The sequence below is a fragment of the Mugil cephalus genome, chromosome 4, assembly GCF_022458985.1.
Source record: "Mugil cephalus isolate CIBA_MC_2020 chromosome 4, CIBA_Mcephalus_1.1, whole genome shotgun sequence".
NCBI lineage: Eukaryota > Metazoa > Chordata > Actinopteri > Mugiliformes > Mugilidae > Mugil > Mugil cephalus.
Genome location: NC_061773.1, coordinates 3,494,603 through 3,521,022, shown reverse-complemented (window position 1 = coordinate 3,521,022; position 26,420 = coordinate 3,494,603). Strand labels below are relative to the sequence as shown.

At 41.9% G+C, this 26,420-nt stretch overlaps 1 protein-coding gene across 1 annotated transcript; it reads left to right on the top strand.

Moving 5' to 3' along the window:
* The first annotated feature begins 11,204 nt into the window (after nucleotides 1-11,204).
* ip6k2b (inositol hexakisphosphate kinase 2b) lies at nucleotides 11,205-16,561 on the top strand. The gene is made up of 5 exons (XM_047583084.1): nucleotides 11,205-11,801; nucleotides 13,999-14,230; nucleotides 14,338-14,501; nucleotides 14,619-14,794; nucleotides 14,888-16,561. The coding sequence occupies exons 1-5, from the start codon at nucleotides 11,588-11,590 to the stop codon at nucleotides 15,482-15,484; spliced, it is 1,383 nt and encodes a 460-aa protein (XP_047439040.1). The 5' UTR covers nucleotides 11,205-11,587; the 3' UTR covers nucleotides 15,485-16,561.
* The last annotated feature ends 9,859 nt before the right edge of the window (nucleotides 16,562-26,420 follow it).

The following is a 26,420-nucleotide window of genomic DNA, read 5'->3' as shown; positions in this document are numbered from 1 at the left end:
TAAATGCTTCAGTTCAGAGAGTTCAGTTCAAGCTTAAGTAAATATATGTATAAATATTCAAAGTAGAGCATACACTTAAACTAGTATGGAAACAAATATGACCTGTTTGCTTCTCCATACGGGTGGTGTGTGGACCGCTATCTACTATGGATATGTACCTCATCCAGCCTCATTTCAGAGAAACTGAACTATCTCTTTAATATTTTTATACACAGCATTTAGTTGACCTAAAAACAAATGAAATGCTGCTTATGCCTCCAGAACTGCTTACTTTTTTGTGCTTACTCATAGAAATTAGCAGTGCAAGCTGCTTATTGTCCCTTGTCCCCACATGTCCTCACCTCTCTACTGGGTGCTGTGTAATAAAGCAAAAAAATGCTGAATACTGCACCACTGGAGCACAGGAATACAGACAAAAGCATTGATTATTTTAAAGGCTTGTTCAAATTACCTCCTTTATACTTAGATGGCGGTGTGAAAAATAGTTGCCCCCTTCCTGATTTCTTATGCTTTTGCATGTTTGCCACACTTAAATGTTTCAGATCATCAAGGCAATTTAAATATTAGTCAAAGATAACACAAGGAAACACAGAATGCAGTTTTTAAAATAAGGTTTTTATTGTTAAGGGAAAACAAAATTCAAACCCACATGACCCTGTGTGAAATAGTGGTTGCCCCCTACACCTCTTAGCTGCAGTTTTGGCCCACTCATCTTTCCAGAATTGTAGTTATTCAGCAACATTGGAGGGTTTTCCAGGATGAACCACCTTTTTAAGGTCATGCCACAGCATCTCAATAGGATTCAAGAGTCAAGACTTTGACTAGGCCACTCCAAAGTCTTCATTTTGTTTTCTTTGGCCATTCACAGGTTGGACTTGATGGTGTCTTTTGCATCATTGTCCTGGTCCAGAACCCAAGTTCTCTTCAGGTTGGGGTCATGAACAGATTGACGGACATTCTCCTTCAGGATTTTTTGGTAGACAACAGAATTCATGGTTCTGTTTATCGCAGCAAGTCTTCCAGGTCCTGAAGCAGCAAAACAGCCCCAGACCATCACACTACCTCCACCAGGTTTTACTGTTGCTATGATGTCCTTTTTCTGAAATGCGGTGTTACTTCTATACCAGATGTAATGGGACACACACCTTCCATAAGTTCAACCTTTGTCTCATCAGTCCACAGAGTATTTTCACAAAAGTCTTGGGGATCAAAATGTTTTCATCTTGGATTCATCTGCCATGAGACCATTTTGCTCAGTTTCTTGAGGACAGAATACTACTTATCATGAACACTTTAAAAAATTAATTATTGCCTTAATTGGACTATAACAGGAGAACTTAAGTGCATGGATACACCTTACTCCGATTAAAATTGGAGTTCTCATTATCCGATTAAGACACCCAGATAATGCGATTGGAATTGAATTTTCTCCGGCATGTATACGGTAACCGCAGTTTTCAATCGAATAATGTGTGTGCGCGTGCTCCACAACCACTGCGCTGGCGTGTGACCCTGGAACAAAAACGTCCAAGAAAGCCAGTCGCAGAAGAAGAAAGTAAACGGATCTGCTAGAAGAACCATCTGAGGGATAGCGCACATCTTATCTGCATCAGAAGTAGCGCCAACATTACATATGAGATTAAATAATGTACTATTATCCCTATTCTTTGAAATGCCGGTCTGCCACATGAACGACGGTTGTTTATTATATGACGTAATAGGTCAACCGGAAAACAGGCCATATTAACGTGGTATTATCCCGCTGAAAAGATACGTAGCGCCACCTAGTGTGAAGGAGGAGGGCATTATTCGATTTTTTTCCACATTGCATGTAAACTGGGACAAAGACCAGTCAGAAAGTCAAATTTTAAGCAGAGCTCAATTAAGCTGTGCATGTAAATGCACTGACTGACCTTAACTGAGGCAAGTGAAAGTTGTTGCAAGGTCTTTTGTGACCTCTTGGATGAGTCGTCAATGTGCTCTTGGGGTAATTTTGGGAAGGTTCACCACTGTTTGGGGATAATAGCTCTCACTGTGATTTGCTGGAGTACCAAAGCTTTAGAAATGGATGTATAACCTTTTCCAGACCAGACTCAGGTGTGATTAAACCACAAGTAATTTATGTTTTAAACAAATGCACATGCCCATGTAGGTTTGGATTTTTTTCCCCCCCTTAATAATAAAAAACTTTTAAAAACTGCATTTGTGTTCATTTATGTTGTCTTTGTGTTATATTTATATTTGTTTGATGATTCGATACATTTAGGTGTGACAAACATGAAAAAAAAAAAGAAAATCCAGAAGAGGCCAACACTTTTTCACACCACTGTATGCTTGCAATCTAACTTACATTTCTAATTTTATTCTGTTTTTATTACCGTGCTTTTTCACCAACCGCCTCTTAAGTTCTCACAATAAGCGCTACATTGTGAATTGCACAAAGTAGAGGCCGCTAATGTCTATGGTTAGTTGTGAAATCTTTATTTTTCCAGGGCTGCTACTTGTGAACACCATGTGCTCCCTGTCAAATCTATGTCATGCGGTTCAAATACTGTCAGATTGTATTCTTCGTACTGTTACATAACATGAGGAGCACACAGGAGTTGTATTCCCCCCTTGCTGTATCTCAAGCTCATACGTATGCACACACACACACACACACACACACATAGGCATGCGCAGACATGCTCAGGCCATGAACACACACCCACACACATTTTCGCACACCAATGATATGCGAGGGAACTCCAGAGGCCCTCACATCTGCAGACTGAAAACAAAAACACTCTCTCTATGTCCAGCCAAGTAGGGAGGAGTCTTGATTCTGACTTTTTCAGCAGATGTTTACTCCATTTTCCTGGAAAAAGAAAATGGGTGTGCTCTAAAGTGCACACAGCGGTAAAGGGGCTGTTACACGAAGTGGTGAGGACCCATGTCCATGACCTTTGCATGTAAAAAATGAAATAAATACTTTTACTTTTCACTGCCACCAAAGAAAAGCTAGCCAGCATTTTACTTCCTTCCCATTAGATACAGGAACAGGGACAAGCAGCCGGACTCTTTGTCACAGATGTAAGACAGAACCCTTGACTCAACTGCACAACTATGCATTCCTGAGTGTGTTCATTTCTCTACATCGTCTTTAGGATCCCAGAAATGTTGAGAGAATCTCGTGGAGCTGTGCCACTCTGAACAGCCTGAAACAGAATTTGTCACTGAAGTATTCCTTAGTTTTGTTCAGCTCGGTCATGCTTCCTGCGTTTAAAATTTGACCGAAATGATTCTATGTGATTTGCTGAGCTTCTGTTCATGTACGCCCTTGAATGGTGAAACTCTCCCTGCCTTGTTTGTTTTGAGCTGAATCTTAGGTCTGCACAAGTCTGAGCTCAGGCAGAATACATATTTTGTGTATGTGTGTGTGTGTGTGTGTGTGTGTGTGTGTGCATGAAAATCCAAATATTATGGGTCTTGCTCTTTGGCAGTCCTAGGCGCCACGTGACATCCTGTACAACACGTGGAGAGCACGGAGGAGTGGGTTTGTTTATGTAAATGTCCTTTTTTTGCACACTCTCTGCATACTTAGGTCATATGGAACTTGTTAATGTACAGTGAGCTGCAGGGAGGTGTGTGCATGTGCAGTCTGGACTATGCTCCGCTTTCCTGAGAAGATCAACTCAGATCATGTGATTTCAACTCATTTACTGTTGTTTCGGAGTTAAACACAGGCTGCAAACGTATAAACCAGATTTGTGAGTTTTAGTTCAAAGTCAAAAGCAACTGATATTCACAGCTCTCCACTGCTGTCGTTTAACCCCCTGGGTTTGAGAAAGCCTCAGGGAACATACCAGAGACAGATGCTAGTGACTTTTTGCCCATCTGAAGAAAAGCAAATCCTTTAGACCACGAGGTTAGAAAGTTTGTTTTCTTTTTCTCTACCGTCTCCACCCACTGAGCTTTCCAGGCGTGTAAGACCCAGCGTGTCAGTACAGGACCCGATCTATATTTGCAAGTTTGCATTTCAAGAAAAACAAAAGTGTTCCCGTTACTCTAGGAATAAGATAAATATTCGCCAATATAAAATCAAATTGAGTGTTGATTAGTCCTTGAACCGTGTCCTGTTTGCAGTATTGACTAGTTTGAGAAGCATGTTGAGTGCAGGGCTTTGAACTGGTGACCACACTGCTTGTATTGAATGTCCATTTGCAGTCTATTTGTAGCCGATCACCATATCAATAAGGAGCAATGGGTGAAGCACACGTTGTGATCGCAGTGTTTAAGTATAGTCTTGTTTAGTTGCATCATCGCGTTGCATGAGGAGAATTCCGAGTTTACACCTTGTTTTGATTTATCCCTGTATCCGCATGTGTGCTTGTGTATCTGTTGCTCTCAGGAAACTCTATGAGTGCTGCAGTCTGCTCCTAAGTAGCAAAGGTGTTGACAGCTAGTTGGATACAGAGAGAAGTTAAAGATCAAGGCCTGCTGTGATGAGAAGGAGCTCTGTTTGATTAAAGAAAGTATAATGTGTACAGCAACTTTCTGTCTGTTTTATAGAAATATCTACTAACCGTTGGCATCAAATTCCTGAACCTAGAAAAAAAAAAAAAAACTAGAACAGGGCTATTTTCTTTTTATCTGTAACATGGGTATTTTTGGAAATGAGCTACTGAGCAGATTTATAGGATGGCGACGAGTTGATGCTGCAGTTTGTACGATGTATAAAATGTGCCACATTTCATTTGTACACATTCTGTAATTCCCTGCCTGTGTCAGTTCATTCTGATCCGCTCGCCCGGAGTGGACGAGTACAGCATTGTGGTGGAGACTCATGGGGCAGGAGGGAAGTTGGCTGATGGTCAGTGCCTGGGACAGAGCACGTGAAACAGACTTGATGTGACGACTGAGAAAAGTACCCGAAGGTACACAGACCGTTAGCCAACCAGATCCTGGACTGCAGACATGGAATGTGACCTCATTTCACAAACAGGCCAGACGGAAATCAAAACGTATCAGTGCACATCATCCTACTTTTAGTTGTTTATTAGAGGTCAGGGGTCACAAAATTGAAGTTTGGATGGGGGTTCAGTGTTGCAGGGTGTGCAAATGTAAAACTATTTGTGCAGAGCTATAACGATCACTGGACGGGAAGCCAGTGAGGTTACATATCGGACACAGATATGTAATATCGGAATCGGTCACAACCTGGAAACGCTGAAGTGAGTGACTTGCTCCGGAGCGACTTAGAAACATAAAAAAAAACTTGAGGTGTTTATCCATCCGTCAAACTCCCCAGATCCCAAACAGATTCAGTGACTCTGGGATGTGCAGGGCAGGTGGTTTTAATGTTGTGGCTGACTGGAGTAAATGTGCTTTAAATATTATTCTTTCTTTGAAATGTTAATCCTACTTAACAAAACTAGTCTCTTCTTAACTTCCCGCAAGCCAACAAAACCTTGAATTCCCCACACTGCTCATGTACGCACAGTCCTGTGGAAACTGTTCCCATGGTGACGTGCTGGTGCAGAATTAGTATTGATGTGCTGCATGTAGAAACTGGGCCATAACACAGAGGCTGTCGAACACATCCCGTCATTTTCAACCCAAGCATGAGAGCGCCGGCCCGGCACAACAGACGGCAACATAACGGTGATGTCACCGCACACGCTCACGCAGTCATTCTTCGTTAAATATTCTCCATGCCTCACATTTAGAGTGCATGTTTACAAACAGACATTCCAGGTGACCCCACCTTAAATCAGGCCAGCCACCCTGCAGACCAAAGATAAGGAGTCAAGCGCCTCCTTCAGAGCCGCTCATGATCTGGCTGTTTGTTCACTGACACGTTGAGAGTGTCTGGCTGATAGTGTGGTATTAGCACCAACAGCAGCCTAGTTAGGTGGTGACTCCATGCATTTATCTCCAGCACTAGAAAGGGGCATTCCTGTCATAGAACAAGTACAGCTTCTGTTGGGGCTACGCCACGGGGGATTTAGCATTTAATTCTATGCATGTGATAGCTAGTGGATTCCCTTGTATTGTTTAGGAGCGTTTGCTCCTTATTAAAAAATCCAGCGGCTTAAAGTTTAGTCAAAATAACAAACCTGGAGAAAGTCGCTTTGTGGGGATCATCCATGGCAATAGCTTTTCCCTTCAGGCCATAGACCACAGCAGTACGGCCCAGTGAGCTACAGTTTAATAGACTCGGTGTAGTTTCAGGAATGTACTTGAGGAATGTGTCCAGTGTACTTGAAGTATCTGCAGTTAAACTTGTACGGCTGCTCTCCATAGCCATGTTTAGTGCAACTACAGGTATGGTGTCTGGGGCTGTTCACTAACCAAAGATCTGGTCTCTTCCTGTAGTTTATCACAATCTGCATTCTCAATAAGCACATGTTCATAATTATCCACCTTTTGTTTGTTCACGTGACCACGTGAGGATCGTAATAAATTTAATCCTGACAGCAATCATCAGAAGATAGTACCGACATAAACCTATTCCACAGAGTATTATCAACCGGTGTAAAGTAAAGCCTATCTATTTTTTCAGTCTTTACCCTCTGGTTTTGATAACCCCTCCTTGTGTAAATGCCACATAAAAGGTTTGTTTCTCATATACCTTGAGTGATGGCCCTAAGAGAGTTTACACCCAATCCCCAAGTTTCACTCAGAAAAACAGTGGAATCAGTAGAGGAAGTCCTATCAGGTTTTACTGGACACGGCTGTTTGTCACGTTTTATGATTGTATTTACTTTACTATCAAACATCCTCATTGCTTTCCAAGAACTGAACAACTCATGTTTGTCACTGGCTGAATAGATTTATTGTAAGAAAAAATGAAATATAATAGAAAAAAATGTATTGACACATTTCCAGCATTCTGTCCTTATCTGTCCTTATCTATTGTAAGTAAGGTCTTGGGTCTTACTGTTATAAGTGAAAAGGCTCAAAAGAGCAAAGTAATAATCAACACAAATGTTTTTCCGCAATGTATCATTTATGGTTTTATTGTGTTGGCATAGGTGCATCAAATGACTAACAGGTGTTTTGATAGTATTTTCAATGCCATTCACTCACCCCCATGTGATTGTGTGAGCCTTTTTTTTCCATTATAGACAAAGGGATTGGCAGAAGGAGGAATGAGAGGAGTGTGGGTGGTGGTAGGGCGTGCTGGAGTAAACAAGCCTGTCCTTGACTGAGCTTTAGGTGTCAGAGTGCCTGCAACACTCATTACTATCAACACACAGATACTGACTGCAACAGCCTGAAGCCTAATTGAAGAAACATATGCGGCCATCACTCATATCCATGTTTCTCACGTGTCTAGGGAAGAAAGGGGGGGCTTGTGGACCTACTAGGAAATGGCTTGTCAAGTCAGTAGAATAGTAATGTGTTGATTTCCAAGACATGAAAATATCAAGACTCTCCCTGCCCAGCAGCTCAGCTGTTTACCCTTCGTTCCATCCACTACAAGATCTGTGACTCATCTGACGGTAATTGAAATTCTGATGTTTCAGAATCAGTCTGAGTGATATAAAACTCAATACACTGAGCAAACTGTGCCACTATGCAGACACTAAACTCAGTGAGCCAGACCAAAATAGGTCAAACTCTCTAGGTCAAAATGTTTTGTACAGTGTCATCTATCCTCTAGGAAGTGAAGTTTGCAAAAAAAACACAAATTATTAATTTGTCTAACTTTACAAAGTTTATATGGCTCTGTCTTAAAACACGTACTGGTCTGAGCTGATGGTACTTTTAAAATGAAAAACAACAGAGTCAGCCTCCTAAATATGGTCTGGGGGAGGGTTCCCTCACCAATATGACACCTTGGTATCAAGTACAGACTTAATACCGGCATGCATGTCATTGAGAAAAGAGCTATACTTTTCTGCAAACAACGTATTTGGATGTTTTTATTTAGAGCAAGGCAGAGTCAGCCTTTTAATACATGCATGGCCTTTCAGCACATTTATTTTTTAATGTGGCCTCCTCCTATATTCACAAACTCATTCCAGCAATCGTTGAGTCCACATGAATTCTTCGTTTTGTCTTCTTGTTTTGTTTGTGGCCTTTTTTGGTGGTGGTGGTGACTGACCTTCCCAGATGGGTAACTGCACCAAAAACGTGTGTTTAATGAGGATCAGTCATGTCCTTACAGCTAGTCAATCATCATAATCACATCAGCATCTAAGCTCATGGGTGTCCAGAAAATTCTGCTGCTGCAAGTTCTGGTGGCTGGAGTGTGCAGTGACTGACCACCGTGTCCATAGAAGGCCATACATTACAGGACATTTGGTCACTGCTCTGATTCATAGCTGGACTGTGGGCCTTCTGTCGCGCTGCCTGGACCTTTTGTCCAAGGGCAGACACCCATAAGATGAGTGGGGAAGTCGTGCTAAGCTGACATAACACTGACACATCAGTGAAACCAGGGCAAGTGGGCTAGGAAGTTTCAAATGGACATATATGATTACAGGCTTTTTCTGCATCTGTCATAATCCTCATCTGTTCAGTAGGATCTTGTCATGCCATGGTTTTAAGTTTAAAAGCTTTATTTGAGCTGTGGTATATTTTCCATCAGCCCGAGTCTCCTTCATGTTACAATGTTTAGTGTGAACACAAAATAATGCACATGTTCTTCTCTGACCACACTATTGAAGCCCACTCTCCACCTGTGTAATTACACAACTACATCCTTAACATGGTAAAATGATACTGCCATGTTTTCTTTTTTTTTTTTTTTTGTTTTTTTTTTTGTTTTTGCCAAAAGGTGCACTTGCAGCATGAGGTCCATTGTTCTCTAGATCCTGGGATCAGAAAGTCTGGGAAGCCTAGGGTGTACCCTTTCCACACACACACACACACACACACACACACACACACATTTCTTTCTTTTGTTCTGATCCACTTTTCACTCCAGTCCAGCGGGGCGTCAAACGAGTCGGTTTCCACTTCAAGTCCTGATCATTTAATCTCCTCCCAGCCCAGATCTGGATACTTTCTTGCCGTGTATAGTAATCCCAGTGCAGAACTGGAACATCAGAGATTAGTGTGTGATTAGGCTGTAACCATCCAGTGACCTGTACCTGACTACAGTACCTCATCTCGGTCAGAGTCGTAAGGTTGACTGCACCTTACAAAGAAACTCTCAGTTTAATTTGTCTGGTTAATTTGAAGCATGGGTGAGCAGGTCTAGTGAAGGTACCTACTAACCTGCATTTTTTTTTTACTTGCGATTTAAATCTAATCGCAATCAATTTTATGGATAAAACATATAAAGCAAATATATATATATATATATATATTGAATATATATTTCATATATTGAAGATTACACCACTTAACAGTCTTCCAGTGTGTTTTCCACAAACTTAAGTGCTCTTCAGTTCTAGCTACTATATTAAGAATTTGATTATCGTAGACAGGAACTGAGTTATTTACCACTGGAACCGTACTGGAAAGGGGTGTTTGTCTTTGAGATACAGCAGTTACAGTGTGAGAATAAATTTAGAAAATGGACAATGCACTAGGATGTTTATTTTACAAAATGTGAGTCTTCCCACTCATTTCCTTGAGGTTACTTAAGAAGAGCTTGTGTGTCACTGTGCAACATTATTTATTTCACCGAGAGCAAGGTCCCATTATAAACTTTTAGCGTGCAATAAATCTTTTAAAAAAGATAATCTAATCTCTAAAATCTTGAAAACGTATTTCCATGTGTGTAATGTTGTCTCTGTGTTAAGTCTGTTGGTGATGTCAATGAAAAACAACTTTAGCAGTGGATTTGTGCTGGCAACATTCCCAGGAATAATGCTGTAGTACAGCAGTATCATAGACGGCCTCTTACAACAAAGCTACAAATTCTGCTGTTAATAAACTGGCCACTTGGTGCTGTCTACATATTTGAGTCAGGCCCCATAGACCCCCATGTTCAAAATGCCAGGAAATAAACATGCCTATAGCCTCAAAAAACTGTTTTGGTGTCTACAGCTAATTTGATGATTCATGTCGGATGTATGGGCGTGAATACTGTAACTCATTTAAATGTTAATAACGATTAGTTATAAAGTTATGAATGGTTAAGAGCTTGACCACTTTCAGTGACAGGTGGGTGCTGTCGCAGGTTTGTACTTGTCACTAGCAGAGCATATCTTTGTCCATTTTTTGAATTATCCAATAGTTAGGTGGTGTAAACCACTGACAATACAACGTCAGTCACAGCACCTCATGGCCTCAAACCCACTACACAGGAAAGCTTGCCACAGAGGATTTTTCAGTTTTTATAAACGGCTTTTAATTGTGGCGCCTGATGTAACATGGTGACATCAATGCAGCTTAGTGTTTTTCCATATATGCAGCCCTATTTTTGTTCTGAACTTGTCCTTACATTGCCTATCCAACCATCCAACTTGTAAACAGTGTTCATATCAACATGAAAACTCTACTGCTATGATCATTTAACACAGTATAACAGAAGACTTTGTTTTGGCGATGCAGATTCAACCCTCACGTGTCCGTCTCTCTCTGGGTTATCTGATGACACGTACGTAAGTGTCATCATAAGCTTCTCTGCCCCATCTCTGTGATCTATCCATGTGATGTGAACACAGCATTAGTCTCAGACTTATTTCCTGACCTCTGGTGTTATTCTTCGTCTATCTTCTTAAAGGATCTCTCCACCATAGTTTTATTCAACATACTAATAGTTATGCATTAAAATATATCTATGCATAAGGAAAACCAAAAACTACATTTGACATCCATTGTATATTATATAGTGCATATTCCACCTGAGATAATAAAACCTAAATCGAATGCTTGAAATGAAAGAGAAACCGTATGTGCAAAATGTCAGTTTCCTTTCCTTTAAATCTTCTGCTTTAGTTTTGCCTCCAAGGATATTTGATGCCACAGGAACAAGACGAGAGCTGCAGATTTTCTCCAAAGTAACGAGAACGAGGAAACGTGCAAGTACATGGAAAATAATAATAAAAAGCCTTCAATGTTATGTTTTTGTGTCTAGTATTTTTCCTGGGCTCCCCTCCCCCCTGTTTTCTCTGCTTCCTCTTTGTTTGCCTGATCTGCTTGATCCTCTCCTTGGTGCTTGTCTCCTCCCAGCGACAGCCGCGGCTCTCTGATTGGCTGATTCCGGGAGGAGGCGGGGCCTGCCCACTGCTTCTGCTGTTTTTCTGGCTGTACTGATCTATCAGTCGTCAGTTTCGGTAACAGCCAGAGAACTAAGACGACTGCGTACAGTGTTTTCTAAACGGTTCATCAGCTTTTATAGCTGCATATGTTGCCTTTTATTAAACATACAAACGAGGAGATTCTACACCTCAACGGAGGAGCTTTATAATTGTTCCCCGGATAGGAAAGGAGACGGATTACGGGGTTTTTTTGTAGCTGTCTCTGTTTCCTGTTCAGCCCTTTGTTTTTTTTTTTCACTGCCTCGGTCAAGCAGGCGAGCAACAGCGCCCCCTGCGAGCCAACAGGAAACAGCTAGAGGATAGGGAGCCAGACGAGCGGACGAGCTTCTTGCCTCCCGTACGACGTGGGTCCCCCCAGCTCAGCTGTCCGATGCGGAGTGAGGATGAGTCCCGCTCTGGAAGCCCTCATGCAGGCAGACGTGACTCCTTATTCCGGAAAAGGCGTGATGCTTGAGCCCTTCGTGCACCAGGTGGGAGGCCACTCCTGCGTGCTACGGTTTGGGGAACAGACTATTTGCAAGCCCCTCATCCCCAGAGAGCACCAGTTCTACAAGAGCCTCCCTGCAGAGATGAGGAAGTTCACCCCTCAGTATAAAGGTAAGACATCCTAAATCTGAAGGACGTGTCAAGCAGTCGAAAGAAGAGCCAGCTCTGTGCTGACTCTTCTTTCTCTTTGCCAACGGCATGCAATTTGTCAGCCTGCCTTGCATGTGCTATGCCACTGCAAAGAATATTCAGATCATAAAATGTAATGGTTATATGTCAGAGGCTCAAAAGACATAGCGTGCTCAGCAGATCTACGGTGTGTTGGTCTTTAAATGGATTCCTGTTTTCAGGGGCTCATAATGATTTGCGCACAGTGGCAGTCACGTTGGAACTGTTGGCAGACAATACATCCCGTTCTCTGGAAGGGACCCTCATGTTTAAGAGGGGGGTTTTAAGTAGCATCCAGTCTGAGGGATTGACTACCTGCCAGACAAATGATTGCCCAGAGGTCTCTTAAGTGCCGTGCCTGATGCTTGAGGCAGCTATGGTTTCAAGATGAGTGCCACAGGGATCAAAAATATCTAGCACAGATCACCCGGGGAGTCATTCAGAAGTCATTTGAGGAGATTCCAAGGTCTGGTTTCAGTTCATTACTGGCCACCAATGCACATTTTCACCTACACGCTTCTAATTTGAAAGTTATATTCCCTGGTTGCGTCCAGGCCCACAACTCTCACACTTTCGACCGCAGACAATGACGCGTGGACACGGTGATCTCGCGGCCCACGTGTGGTGTCTGATTCCTCACTAATGCAGCGTGGGACTATAAAAAGACCCTGGAGGCTCGGGGTGGGATTTGGCGAGCAGATACTAGACTTCAGGGGCCTTCAAATGCTCCTGGCCACTGGCAATTTCCAGTTTCTCACTCTGTAGTAAGAGTCTTGGTCTCCTTTTTAGGGTTCATTTACTGTGACAAACAATATATATTGGCTTCAGGGACGTCTTGTAATGGCCTGTATGTGGAGCAGAGTGAATCCATAAAATATTAGAAATATTAAGGCTTTCGGGGAGGTATAGATTAAAGGATTAGGGAAGGACCTCTAACCTTTAATCTAGAGGATACATACCATAGTAGTATGTTAAACTACAGACCTGAAAGCAGCATCAGACAATCAGAACCTTTGAACCCAATAAAAAAATAGCAGTTGATACTAAACTACAGCTTGGCCAGGTCCTAATATGTCATAGTCAGGCTACACTATTGCGTTATAAAAGATCTCCTTTCATTTCATGTAGCCCTTTTCACTTCCTGCTTAAGGCAATGTGACTCATAAGTTCCCACACTTGTGAGGTGGTGTGATGACACTGCAACTCCGGACCAAAGGCACAGGCCATAGGACAGGCTTCAAGGGCGTGGTTTGAAGACTACGACGATAATGACGTCAGTGCCCGTGACATCAGCCGGGCCTGGGCTGCAGAGGGAATATGCGTCCTCGAGCCTCACCTTTACAACACAGCCACCACAGTCCCTCGAGGTGTTGCATCTAATTAGTCTTCAGAGGAAATGTATATTGCTCGGAGGCTGTTTTGTAATATAATACTAGCACTTGAAGTTGTATGTAATCAGAAGGCTGGCATCGTGTCCATATGTGTGATGCTTGATCGGTTTCGATCCTCCTTCCTGTCTGTGGTTTGCCTGTGTCGGCCGCTGCAGCTGTTTATTCTCAGTGCGACACTCCTCCCTCCCCCTCCCTGTCCTTTCCCGCACACGGACGTGCAATACACCGGTCCTTGTAGGGAGTTTTATTAGGAGATGGGGATTGGAGTTGTGGGTCTTATAACATCAGCGTAACGCTCCGTTTCTTTTATCACTAAAATGAGCCAAATTACTATTCACTTATGAACTCGACATGTACATTCTAAGATCGATTCAGCTCAATTATTTCATATAAGTGTCTGAGTTTTGACCTTTGTGGATGGACTTAATGCTGAATATCTGTACTGTGTCTCTGCATGACCTATGAGTATGTATGGGCCATGTGTCCAAAACGACACATGCTGACAGTTCAAACCATGTTTTCTCCCTTATCCAGACATTAGAGTGTCTAAAATGTGCTTAATAAAGGTCTCACTGCATATGAAACATTACCGCCTCTTGTGACCTATTGTCATCTGTGTGTGCGTCTGTGTGGGGCCCTGGGGACGTGCCAATGTCAGCGCGTCACTGTCTGTATGTAAATGCTGTTGCTGGGCTCGTTTGGGTGTCAGCCACTAAACCACTCTTTCCTTCTTTCTCGCCCTCTCTCAGGTGTTGTGTCGGTCAGTTTTGAAGAGGACGAAGAAGGGAACTTGTGTCTCATCGCCTACCCCCTTCACAGCGAATCAGGGGACCTGGAAAACAAAGACCCCTCGTCAGACTGCGAGCCCAAGAGCAAGATGGTGAAGTGGAGCAACAAGAAGCAGTCCTCTTTGCTTCAGGAGAACGACAACTACAGCAAAGAAAGAGGTCGACACAGCCGGAAAGAAGACAAGATCATGAGGTGAGGAGATTTGCCTCGGCACCCGGATCCATTCATTGAAAACAAGACCCTTGAATTAAAAAATGTCTTGAACACCAGATCTTACAGTATCTGTTTTATGTGTGCAGTTATAATCGTGATGAGGTGCAGCAGCAGCAGGCGGAGGTTCTGTACTTCAGCCTGGAGAAAGGAAATGTGGTGCCACAGATCAAACACAACCCCTGGAGCCTGAAATGTCACCAACAGCACTTGCAGAGGATGAAGGAGAATGCAAAGCACCGTAACCAATACAGTATCCTTTCAAAGAAACGCTTACTACATTACTGTCTGCCTATTAATATCAGCATGTACAGTCTGTGCATCAGTGTTTTTCTTTTTTTGCTGTATGATCCTTGACCCTCTTCCACAGAATTTATCCTTTTAGAAAACTTGACGTGGCGCTATACAGTACCATGTGTCTTAGACTTGAAGATGGGAACTCGCCAACATGGAGATGATGCATCAGAGGAGAAGAAAGCCAATCAGATTCGCAAGTGTCAGCAGAGCACGTCTGCATCTATTGGAGTGCGACTTTGTGGCATGCAGGTAAAGTTATAGAAGAGACGCAGCTCATCATTGTGATTCTTTTCTCAAACGTGGAACTGTTGTGCTAATGTTGTTGTTGTGTGACACCTGCAGGTGTACCAGTCAGACTCTGGCCAGCTGATGTTCATGAACAAGTACCACGGGCGCAAGCTGACCCTAGCGGGCTTCAAGGAGGCCATCTACCAGTTCTTCCACAATGGCCGTCGCCTGCGTCATGAGCTGCTGTCTCCGGTGCTGCGCAGACTCCGGGAAATGCAAGCGGCCCTGGAGGCCTGCGAGTCGTACCGCTTCTACTCCAGCTCCCTGCTCATCATCTACGATGGCGATCCGCCCAGGACTCCCACTAGACCTAGACATCGAGGTGGGGAGGAGGGTGACGAGGACGAACCATCTGATGAAGACGAGGAGGAGGAGGGAGGGGCCTACGGTTTCCCTCGCTCCTCCTCGGCCGGTGGAAGCGCCGGTGTGGCCGGAGGAAGCAGCAACAGTGGCAGCAGTCGCTCGTCCCACGGCACAGGAGAGGCCAGCAGCCCGGCGGTAGATGTGCGCATGATTGACTTTGCTCACACCACCTGTAGGCACTATGGAGAAGACAGTGTAGTACATGAAGGACAGGACAGTGGATTCATCTTTGGCCTCCAGAACCTGATCACAATAATCTCCCAGCTGGAGGATCACAGCTCTGACTGAGGCTGCATAGGAGCCAACCTGGTCTACATTTTAAGCATGGGAAGAGCTCACTAAGCTGAAACCCTGCTACCCCAAGGTGCATCACCCTTATGCCAATGTGAGGGTCTGCCTGGTGGAAACCTCAGACACCTCTGGGTCAGGGGAGAGTCCGCGTTGTCCTGCGCTCTCACTTACCTGCCAGAGGAACAGGGCGGCCTGTGCCCTTCCTTGCACTTTTCTGAGATCGCTACTTTTCTTTGTAAAACACGGTAGGAGAGATGAGACAGAGGTCTCTCCAAAAACACATGGACTCCTGTAGCATCCCAGAACTCTCCTTCCCCTCTCCTCCTCTGGTACAGATGAGTTCGGTTCTTGTCAAGTTCTCTCTGAGAGAGACCCAGCGAGGCAGAGAATATCGAAGCAGTAGTTAGCTAGGAGCCTGTTGTGGTGCTTTACCTGTGATATGTCCGTTTTTTTGTTGTTGTTTTTTTTTTTAAAAAAGTTTGAATTGTCGTTCCCCAACAGCACAGCACAATATCAGTGGGGAGCTGACTGAACAAGCTGACCTTGGCTGGCTAGGTCAGCAGCCTTGTAGCAACTGACAAGTTTAACATACGATAAGGACATTTGTGTTTATATTGGTGTCTCTTAAGGCCCTTGTAACAAATATGGGTTGTGTGTCAATCAGACACTTGGATTCATACTTTTCAGTGGAAGATTATTTAGTTCTAGAAAAAGGGATTTGCCTTTTTTCCAACAGTTCTCTCCTGTACTTTTTGCCTCTAAGCGAAAGACTGCAGAGGGGGTTGAATCTTTTTTTTTTTCGTCACTATCTTTGTTTTTTCTCCTCTTCATTCCTACAATTTTGACTTAACAAAGAGAGTATATTGATAAAAACACTAGCAGCAAAGACTATATAGAGACTATTTATTTGAAAGGAATGTGTAAAAAAATGGAGACAAGTACATTCCATGTTACCACTATAAATATTATGTCCTCCTGATACAGACTTTGATTTATTTTGTTATCGCAAGACTTTTCTTGTATACCTGTGTGATAACAGTGTCTTGAATAATAAAGGCATTAATTGTGGTAAAACATGTGGTCTGTGTGTTCTTTTACTGGCATGGCATTTGGAGGTTTAGGTTACCATCAGGGTTGAAGTTTAGCCAGTGCATAGTAACAGTGAGGCTGGACGGGAAACACTGAAATACGGAAACAGAAGTGAAAGGGTGAGTGTTTTGATGACAGCAGATGTGTGAATCCATCTGGAAAAAAAAGGAAGCAGTTCTGTGACAGCATTTAAAGTCACCTAGTTTGTCTTAAAAAATAATGTTGTTAACGCTCTCCATCCATCTATCAACTATCTATAACCGCAAAAATATATTCTCTAATCCACACACATATATATACAGTATATATAGGGTGTTCATTGCAAAGACATTCTCCAGCAATGCTTATAAAAAGTACTGCTGTGTTACTACTTTAAAATCAGTCTGTAAGCTTCAAAAAACAATACTACAACAATAATATTTGTATATCACATCAAACTGACCACTCCACACATTTTAATTAGGAATAACCCATTCCCCCTAAATCATCTAACTATTAGTCTGTTCTCAGACGTCACATGGCTGACGAGAGTTCACCAAAGCTGTGAAAGAGATTTGGTTTGTTGGTTTGTTTTTACATCATGTACTTGCAGTGTTATTTTAAAGGTTGAGATTTTATTGGAGATCAGTTTAGCCGTTAAAATAATTTCAGAGAAATGTCGAACCCCTGTGTGGTTTGGCTGATGGATGTGGTGATGATGCTGTGTGTGGTGTAGATGGGTGTGATGTTAGTTGTTGTGTCGGCCACATATTGCTTTACATACTATTAAGTTCCTAAGGATGACATAATTTAGGATCAATTGCAGTACTGCCTTTGAAAACGCCACACCAATTCACTATATGTGCAAACCTGATAATAAACCTGATTCTGAACAATGTAATGACATGTTAATGTGATTTAGAGCCAAAACATCAACCTCGACTACTGTTCTATGTAATTTAGACATACGCAGGAACATGCCCAGAAAACAGGCTTTGCGTTTTTTCCCTTCATTTCACAAGTTTGCTGGCGACAACATGAGTGAGAAAGTTGCAAACAAGACTTTACATGCGTCACTGTAGATACAGAGTTCATTATTAAGCAGTTTAGTTGAGGTTTTTGGCTCAGTTGCTGTACAGTGGTGACATCGCTGACCGATCTGCACTAGGTCCACAGAGCTCAGATTATATACTTCAAACATGAAAAACGTCCATTGTAGTTCTTAAGTGAAAAGCAGGAAGCATTAGAAGGTGTTAGCCCTCAGCACCTCAGATGACCAGTCATTGTTTAACATATTGTATACACACTGAACCTGAACTCCAGCTGTTGTCGGGCAGAACTAGAGGCTTTGTAATCAGCCTAATCAACTTTCAAGTACTGGAAACACTGAGTTGAAGTGAGTAAGTCCACTGAAAGTTGGAAACACTAGCTGTGTGGAAAGTATACCCAGAGTTCTGCATCACTTTTTCAGTGATTTGTACCAACTGCTAAAGTAACAAATACCAACTTTCAAACCGAGACAACTACATGACGCCTAAGGGGTTGGTTAAGCAAATAACAACACAAAGGTTGTTAACAGGTTGTTTGGGATTAAAAGGATTATTGTTTCTTTACTGTTGTGTAGAGGGATTGGCTGCCCCTTTAGCTGGCTTTCAAGTCTTTTGTTTTGTTGTTGTTCACGTGGACAAGACTTTGAATTTGTCTGCAAGCCCTGCTGAGTATAATGCAGACGATCTGCTGTTACAAGCGATCAAGCTAAAGTCTGTTGCAAAATGTCTGACTCAATGGCTGTTGAACCCATATACCCACCTTTAATGTGCGTCATTTATACACCAGGCTATTCATGTGCATCCCTCAGAAATACACAATGCAAACACTTCTGTCTTTGATTTAGCTTCTCATTGTTTGTGGTTTTTTCTTTTTGGGTTTTTTGTTTGTTAGCTTGTATGCGAGGGGGTGCGACATACATTGATTAACTGGCTTACATAACTACTACACATTGTTTTGAGCAGTGTAACGCTTCATTTGTCCTGGCCGACATATTATGGGCTTTCGGTGCAGTGAATATCCTCAAAGGAAGGTGAATGGAGATCATAGGCGGGAGATGAGAGGGATTATAATTTCCTCTTTCTGGATCTAAAAATAACTTCACATTCGCAGCTCATCTACTGCCTACTGCAAAACAAATTTAGATGGGTTTGTTTTGCTCCGGATTGGGACAGGGCCCAACCTCAAAATATCCAAAACTTCAGATATAAGACAGAATTCAGTCTCTTACTTTGTTCGATTTGATATGCTTTACCTCATCTCGTCTGTGTTGAATGTGTTGTGTGTATTTGTGGGTGCTGGTGTGGGACATTGACAGTTGCCTTGGTGACTGAATCAGTGAAACATTGCTATGGCAACAGGGCCAATATTTTTAGCATTTCAGTGCTATGAGATGCAGGGGTGTCATTGTTCATACAAAATATAACCGCATAACCTGAATAAACACAAATCGGCAAGGATTATGTTAAGACAATGTCATGCTATGGAGTAAAGTCAAAATTATGTTTCTCCCCAGGGCTGCGTGTTGAGTCCTCTCGTCTCCATCCTACTCACCTATGGCTGCACGCTCAGATTCAGCTTCACCCACATCATCAAGTTTGCTGATGAAAAGGCCTTATTAAGGGAAAACAATGAGTCTGCACACAGGGAGGAGGTCAGGCAGTTATTATGGTACAGATACCACAACCTCTCTCTCAATGTGGACTAAAGACTAAAGAACTTAGAAAGATTCAGGAGGGCTTACAAACAACAAAACGCACCCCTACTGATTAATGGAAATGCTGTGGAGAGGGACAGTAGTGTGAAATACCTCGGTGTCCACGTTGCTAATGACCTCACTTCATCCACCAACACCACAGCGGTCATCCAGCAGTCAAGTTAACTTCATCTCAGGAAAACTGGCCTCCCCACTTCACATTTCATGTCATTCTACAGAGGTACTGTAGAAAGTGTCATCATCTACAGTTTCATCTTGTGGTTTGCAGTGAAAAGGAAAAAAAGCAGGTAGACAGAACTGTGAAGACAGCCAGCAAGATCATTCCCTGCTTGTTGAAATTATACAAGCAGCACTGCATCCGTAAAGCCATGTCCGTCATTAAAGACCTGCATCGCCCCTCCCATCATATCTTCTCCCTACTGCCCTCAAGGACAAGATGCATAAGCATTGTCTGTAGGACATCCAAGAAGTTGAAAAGCTTCTTTCCTCATGATCAATGGACTGTCCCCCCTCTTTAAATCAACATTCTCGCTCAACCCCTCTTCTAAACCGTGGATGACAAACAATATTTCGTTGTTCTCTGTGTACACAGTCATTTTACAATGACAATAAAAATAATATTGAATCTTAAATCTTAACAGTAAGTGTGTTCAGACCGAAGGCTATTGGATCAAAGCAGTAGCTTTGCAAAGTCATGAGAGAACAAATAAAATCTGTCTGACCAGAAAAGAACACGGTAAAGCGGCAGTGGTTACGCAAGAGCTCGTGTGACTAATCTTAGTCCGATAAAGCATGTACGCATTAGTTTTGAATACTCACAAAGCAAACATGCAGATGTTCTTGTGTTTGCGGCACAAAGGCTTGTAGTGCATGGTTGTGCCTAATTTGACTGATGTAGTTTTACAGATTTCACAGTCTAAGGGTTTGGAAAATCCTTATCTGATAGCCTCTCGTTGCAGCCACCAACGCTCTTTAAACACAAGCTAGCTACTGAAATGCGATGTGAGTCTGTAGAACACCTCGTGCAATGTCCCTCTCGCTGCAGCAACATGTGTATGTGAGCTAAAAATAACCCAAACAGACGCATAAAAGCAGACGTTGCTGCAGTCTAAAAAAAGTTCTGACCTGGATGCATAATCAAAGATTTAAACAATAAAATTGGGAAGGTATTGTGCCACATATATGAAGAAAGGGAATGTAGGAAACTTAAAAAGGTACAATGTGATGTGTAGGTTTGAATCGCTGCAAACCTCCAGGGAACAGTGTGTGTCAGCAATGGTTGACTGCTTCGGTTTGGGGACACCACTGAAGAAATAAATGTAGAGTATGGTTGTAGCAGCAGAGATCTATGTTGTTTTTTTAAGTTGCTGTCAAGTAATCCTGTCTAGGCAGACATTATGAGACATGGCATTTCAAATAACTGTTAAGGTATCCAGGGAAAACTAGGTATTATAAATGACAAAGTTATGCTGCTATTCAACAAAACAATGCTTTAAGAAAATTAAGAAAGTAGATCATTTGCATGAGACGTAAAGTCAAACAAGTAACAGTTAAAATAACTGTATAGAGTCCATAGGCTCCTGTCCAGTGGGTTCAGGTGAGAGTACCACACACAACACGTATCAAGTACAAAGATTATGATGTCAGGGCCTGTTATGCAACCCTCCCAATCCACGTACGAATTACAGGCTATTGACCATTTATGACAAACCTAAACCGGAACGTGTTGTCCTCTGTTCTATCAGACGTTCATTCATTTTCCAATTAGGCCAGTTGTGTCACAATCTTACAGTAGTAACACCTTGGCACGGCTTCAAACAGATAGAGATAGATAGATAGATAGATAGATAGATAGATAGATAGATAGATAGATAGATAGATAGATAGATAGATAGATAGATAGATAGATAGATAGATAGATAGATAGATAGATAGATAGATAGATAGATAGACTCAAAGAGTTCTCTGCTTCCTCTGAATGTTGAGGTCAAGGTTCATGGGAGTCATGTGTCTGTTGACGTACTGCAAGATAAAGTAGTACAACGGTATATCTGGACTGGGATTGTGTAACTCCTCCGTGGTGTCACAGGCTGTTTTCCTCAGTTCCCTAAATCATCAGGGGTTATGCCATGGCACCAAGAGCTGTTGGATAAATGAGTAATAGAACAGTCATACACTTTTTATACAGATGTGCGAAAAACTGACAAACACACTTCTTTCAGCAGAAAGTCCTCCATCTGGTGTGTTTATGATGGCCTTTAGAGAGAGGTGCTGTAGGGCCCTAACTAATGAAAAATTATTCGGAGCGACAATTTCTTCTAAGGGTGTCATTGGATAGAAACGATTTATGAAATATAGCTTTTTGATATAGGTATCAAAAAGCCAGAAGACTCCATCACCGTAGGGGTCAAGTTTTCAGTTTAATAAATCATATATAAGTCAGTCGAAGTCAAGGGTAGAGAGGATGTGAGAAGGTACTGTATTAAGCAGAAAGGAGGGGCAATGTGTGTGGTCCTAACTGTTCTGACTTCCCTTGTGTCTGATCTATGAGATGTAATTGCACGTGTCAGACTCATATGAAAAGCCATCATCAGTGAGGATGTTATTTGTAAGTGAGCAAAATTACATGTCTGTTGTGACTTCATCTGCTACAAAAAAACAGTAGAAAAGTCAAGACTCCAACAGTACCTGTAGTTTAAGGAACAACTTTATTAGACAAATGCATTTTGGCTCGTAGCATTCATCAGGATCATCCGTTATAAAAAAACAAAAAACAAAACAAAACAAAACAAAACCGTGTCTCTGTGAAAAAAAGGGGAAGGGAAAAAACATAGCTACATTATAGTGCAGGGACATTTAGTTTGCCAGCGGCAACTACACTGTGTGTGTGAGCATGAGTGCTTAAAATAACCCAGACACAGGAGAAGACAGGCCTGGAAAGCAATGAGTGTACAGGTCATAGTCTGGAATAATCTGGACTGAGCCTGACGTTAATCCAGTTAAGGGTGGTCAACTACTTTTAGGGTTTAATGTTATGACTTGTCAGTCTTTACTCTCTGGTCAGTAGGATTGTTTTGATCTTCTACTGGTTAGACCATGGCTGCATTCATCCCCTTCACATACATTTTCCACTTGTCGTGCCTCTTTCCCCAAAAATAACCCTAGTGCCTATAGGTGGGTTATAGTAAGGGTCTGTATGTGAGTGGAGGCAGTGTGGGCGGTATGCATCAATGAAAGGCTCAGCAGACTTTGTAGCACACTTTCATTCACTGGCACATCGATGTCACATTATACCTGCTAATTACAGTCATTGAGATCACTGTTTCCTGGCTTCAGTACATACTGGCTTGTTCATTTCTCCTGTAGGAATTTTTAGACAAAGCAGTTCTCTTTCATTGTGTCCTGTATTGTTTCGAGGGGCATTTAACAGTTTATTTGAGCTTTTAAAGTAAAATCGCTGCATGGTATCTGATAAAAAAAAATGTGTCTGCATCATATTCTCTGTTCTTGTGTAAAACACTTTTCAGTTCATGTTAAGGTTAAAACAGGGCACTGCATGATTCCGCTGGGTCCACCTGGTTGCTCACGGTAGTGTTGACATTAAGAGTAAAGATGTCAGTGAACCTTTAAACAGGTTATGTAAGTCAGTTACTGTGTGGTTACTGAGACTGTGCTGAGCGCAGCTGTTGACGTGAGATTAGCAGGGCGACAAAAGCAAAAACAGCTAACCCATACCTGTATTGTTGCTCTGGGATTTAAAGGTGCTTGTCCTTACAAAGCTTTAGCTCTGTATCCCACCTCACCAACAACAGACAAGAACTCAGACAGGTTTGGAAGAAAGGTGTGAAAGACAACTATGATAAAGATGCACCATTCTGTATGTCTATGCTTAAGGTGTAAAAGACCAACCAGCACCATGTAAGCTGCAAAACAATGTCAATCCACAAACCTATTGTGAGGAGAAGTCCTAGGCATTGAACATAAACTGGCCCACTGTCGCATATTCATGTTCATATTCATATTCATATTCATATTCATATTCATATTCATATTCATATTGCTGAAATATCTCAGCACTCCAAAGACATGCTGAGCAATCAACTGGTCACCACTTAATTTTCAAACTGATAATGACATGACAACATCAACAAGAACTTCAAAGCACTTCCACTGAGACTCTCCAACAATGTGATTAGCCCAGTTTGGATGTTTGTAAAAAAAAAAGCAAAAAAACAAAAGTGCAACTTTTGTGGGTTACAGCCTTACACCCATCTCACAGTGGCACGTCAGGCGTCAATTTGTAGTTTCTTCTCACTGACTTCCATTAAAAATAACCTTTTGTTATGTCCCCCCTAGTGTTAAAGCAGCAACAATTTTTGAGTTTGAATATTCATCTCGACCTGTCATCATAAAATTTTTAATAACACAGAGACAGTGGATGAACCATAATAGGGACACAGCCTGCAAAATAACTCTCTAAGTGCTAATCATGTTGCTAACAAATTGAACTGCAACAGTGAACATGGCAACAGCTTCAAGGTCTAAAGACTTCTTTTTTTTCTTTTTCTTTTTTTTTGGGAGTGGTTAATTAGTAGTGATGGCTGGCAATAGTAGTGATGGATTGATGTGATTGCTAACTTGTCTCTCTATCTTGGTTTGACTGTGTTAAGTTTTGGTTTGGTAGAACTTTGGGTTGTCCTGTGTTTTGTCTGTTCTTGCACTCACTCACTCAGACACACACTACAGGCACGACTGATTTACTTAGTGCATATTTGCTTTAAGTCAATAAAATGAATTTACGTATCAGACCTGTGGAGCTCTAAACTACATCTTCTGTCGTGGTCTCTTCAACCTGCCCAGCCTTCATAGCTGCAGTGATCCACTCCTACTTGGATGAATAATTCTCCAACCTGTCCGTGATTCCTCTTATACTGTCAAAGTGTCACGTGACATCATCAGCTATATCTTGTATCTGTATCATCATCAGATTCTACATGTTTACTTCAGTCAGATGTATGTGTCTATGACAGATGTATGTATGTCGTTTCTACCTGCACTAAATCTATACACAAGCCCTGCGATAGGCTGGAGACCTGTCCAGGGTGTGCCAGCTGGGATAGGCTCCAGCAACCCCTGCAACCCTAGTGCAGGATTAAGCGGTATGGAATATGAGATGAGATATATATACACACACACACACACACACACACACACACACACACACACACACACACATATATACAGGCATTAATACATATTTACATATTATATATTGTAGTTGTGTACGTATGCTCACCTTGCACATATGACACATTTCAATGTGTATATTATTACTATTATTATTATTATTATATACTCTTATTATACTGGTATTATTATATATTGTTCTTAATCTATCTATCTATCTATCTATCTATCTATCTATCTATCTATCTATCTATCTATCTATCTATCTATCTATCTATCTATCTATCTATCTATCTATCTATCTATCTATCTATCTATCTATCTATCTATCTACCCCGCTGAGTTTTTCCTTGCCACCGCAAGGAAAAACTGCTGCATTCAGGCTTCCTTTGGAGGTTGCAGGCTGGATGGATTGTAAAGAATCTTGAAACAATTTGTATTGACGCTATATAAATAAAATTGAATTTAATTGAATTGAATTTAAGAGATTTGCGTGTGGTCTCCAGATTTTCTTCCGTTTTCTTCTTTTGAGGCAGGTCGTAACAATATGGTGAATATGATGCTATTGTTGTTGTTAGCGTTTAGCTCAGAGCACCACTTTGTCTGTTGCACAGCATCACAGAGCTGCTGGCGTGACCGCAGACTTGTTTTATTTTATTTTAGTTGTCAGATCGGATTAAAAACAGCTAAATGTCAGCATTATTGTTCTCTGTATTTAATGCATGTATTTTATACCACTGTCATTTAAATCTATAGAGCTAACGGTTTCTTATGCTGTGATGAGAAACGGCCTGCAGGGAGGAGTTCAGGCTCTTTGATCAGTTAATGTTTATGTAACCTGGAGCTTGAAGTCGAGGACACAATGTTCTTTCGTCTGCTGGATTACTGGAGCGGATTATGGAGACAATTAAGTCCACCAGTTAAAACCCACCGACATTAACCTCTGACCTCTCCTAGTTCGACTGTATGACAGACATAGTGAAATACTGTAAGTCAGCAGTCTGTGGGTCGCTAGGAGATCAGATCAGCCACAGAGCCGACCTGGTTATTCAGAGCAGTAAAGACTGGGCCAGCTCTAGACCCACTTGTGTCTTCGTCAAACTGCTAGTGAACATTAAATCTCTCAGAAGATCAGAAACAATGAAAATGTATGATAGCTAAAGATTTAGGTTTAGACAAGCTTCTCCTGTCGAATCCGTGAGGAGTTCTTATTCCAGAGTGACTAGATGAAACAGATGAGTAGAGAGTGATTCACTCTGCTGGATCTCATGGTGATCGTGTGACTTTATTCCCACTCAGGTTCTCATGTTGGATGCAACCACTGCTCCCCCTTGCCTCAAACATCTCCAAGGGGTGTAGGACATGGCAGACAACATAGTATTATCCTGTCACTGTAAACATCGGAATGTGGTCTTTAAAAAAGAAAAGCCTTTAACAACTGATTTCCTGCTTCAAGATCCCCCAGCCACTAATTACCAAGTGCGACCATCTACTTGATGCAGTGACTGAAGAAAGTACACACAAACATCAATTCAAACACACACAAAACAGCATAAATTATGGGTAAATGGCAGGGGATTGATCTCACTAATGGGAACGGAGAGGGACTGTGTGTGGCTAGTGACCTGATTTTGATGTTGAGTTAACTGGTCCACTGAACAAGTGAGTGAAATGCACCTCTGTTGCATCAGAGTAGGATGTTCTGGCTTCAATATTTTCGTTCACATTGGAAAAGAGAAGTCATATCCCCAGAGTGACTACCCTCATCATCCACACAACTGCATAATGCTCACTTTAATTAGAGCTCTAAGTCTGTAAAAATATACATAGCATAACAGTTCAGTGTTCCAGAACTTCTTAGTCCAAATGCTAATATCTTTCCATTCGGAATATTTGACTTTGAGATCTATTGGT

Excerpts from the sequence above, each read along its gene's own strand:
- ip6k2b (XM_047583084.1), top strand. The coding sequence starts at position 11,588 with ATGAGTCCCGCTCTGGAAGCCCTCATGCAGGCAGACGTGACTCCTTAT. Across the intron at positions 11,802-13,998 it reads GTTCACCCCTCAGTATAAAG|GTGTTGTGTCGGTCAGTTTT; the intron begins GTAAGACATCCT and ends GCCCTCTCTCAG. Across the intron at positions 14,502-14,618 it reads AAAGCACCGTAACCAATACA|AATTTATCCTTTTAGAAAAC; the intron begins GTATCCTTTCAA and ends CCTCTTCCACAG.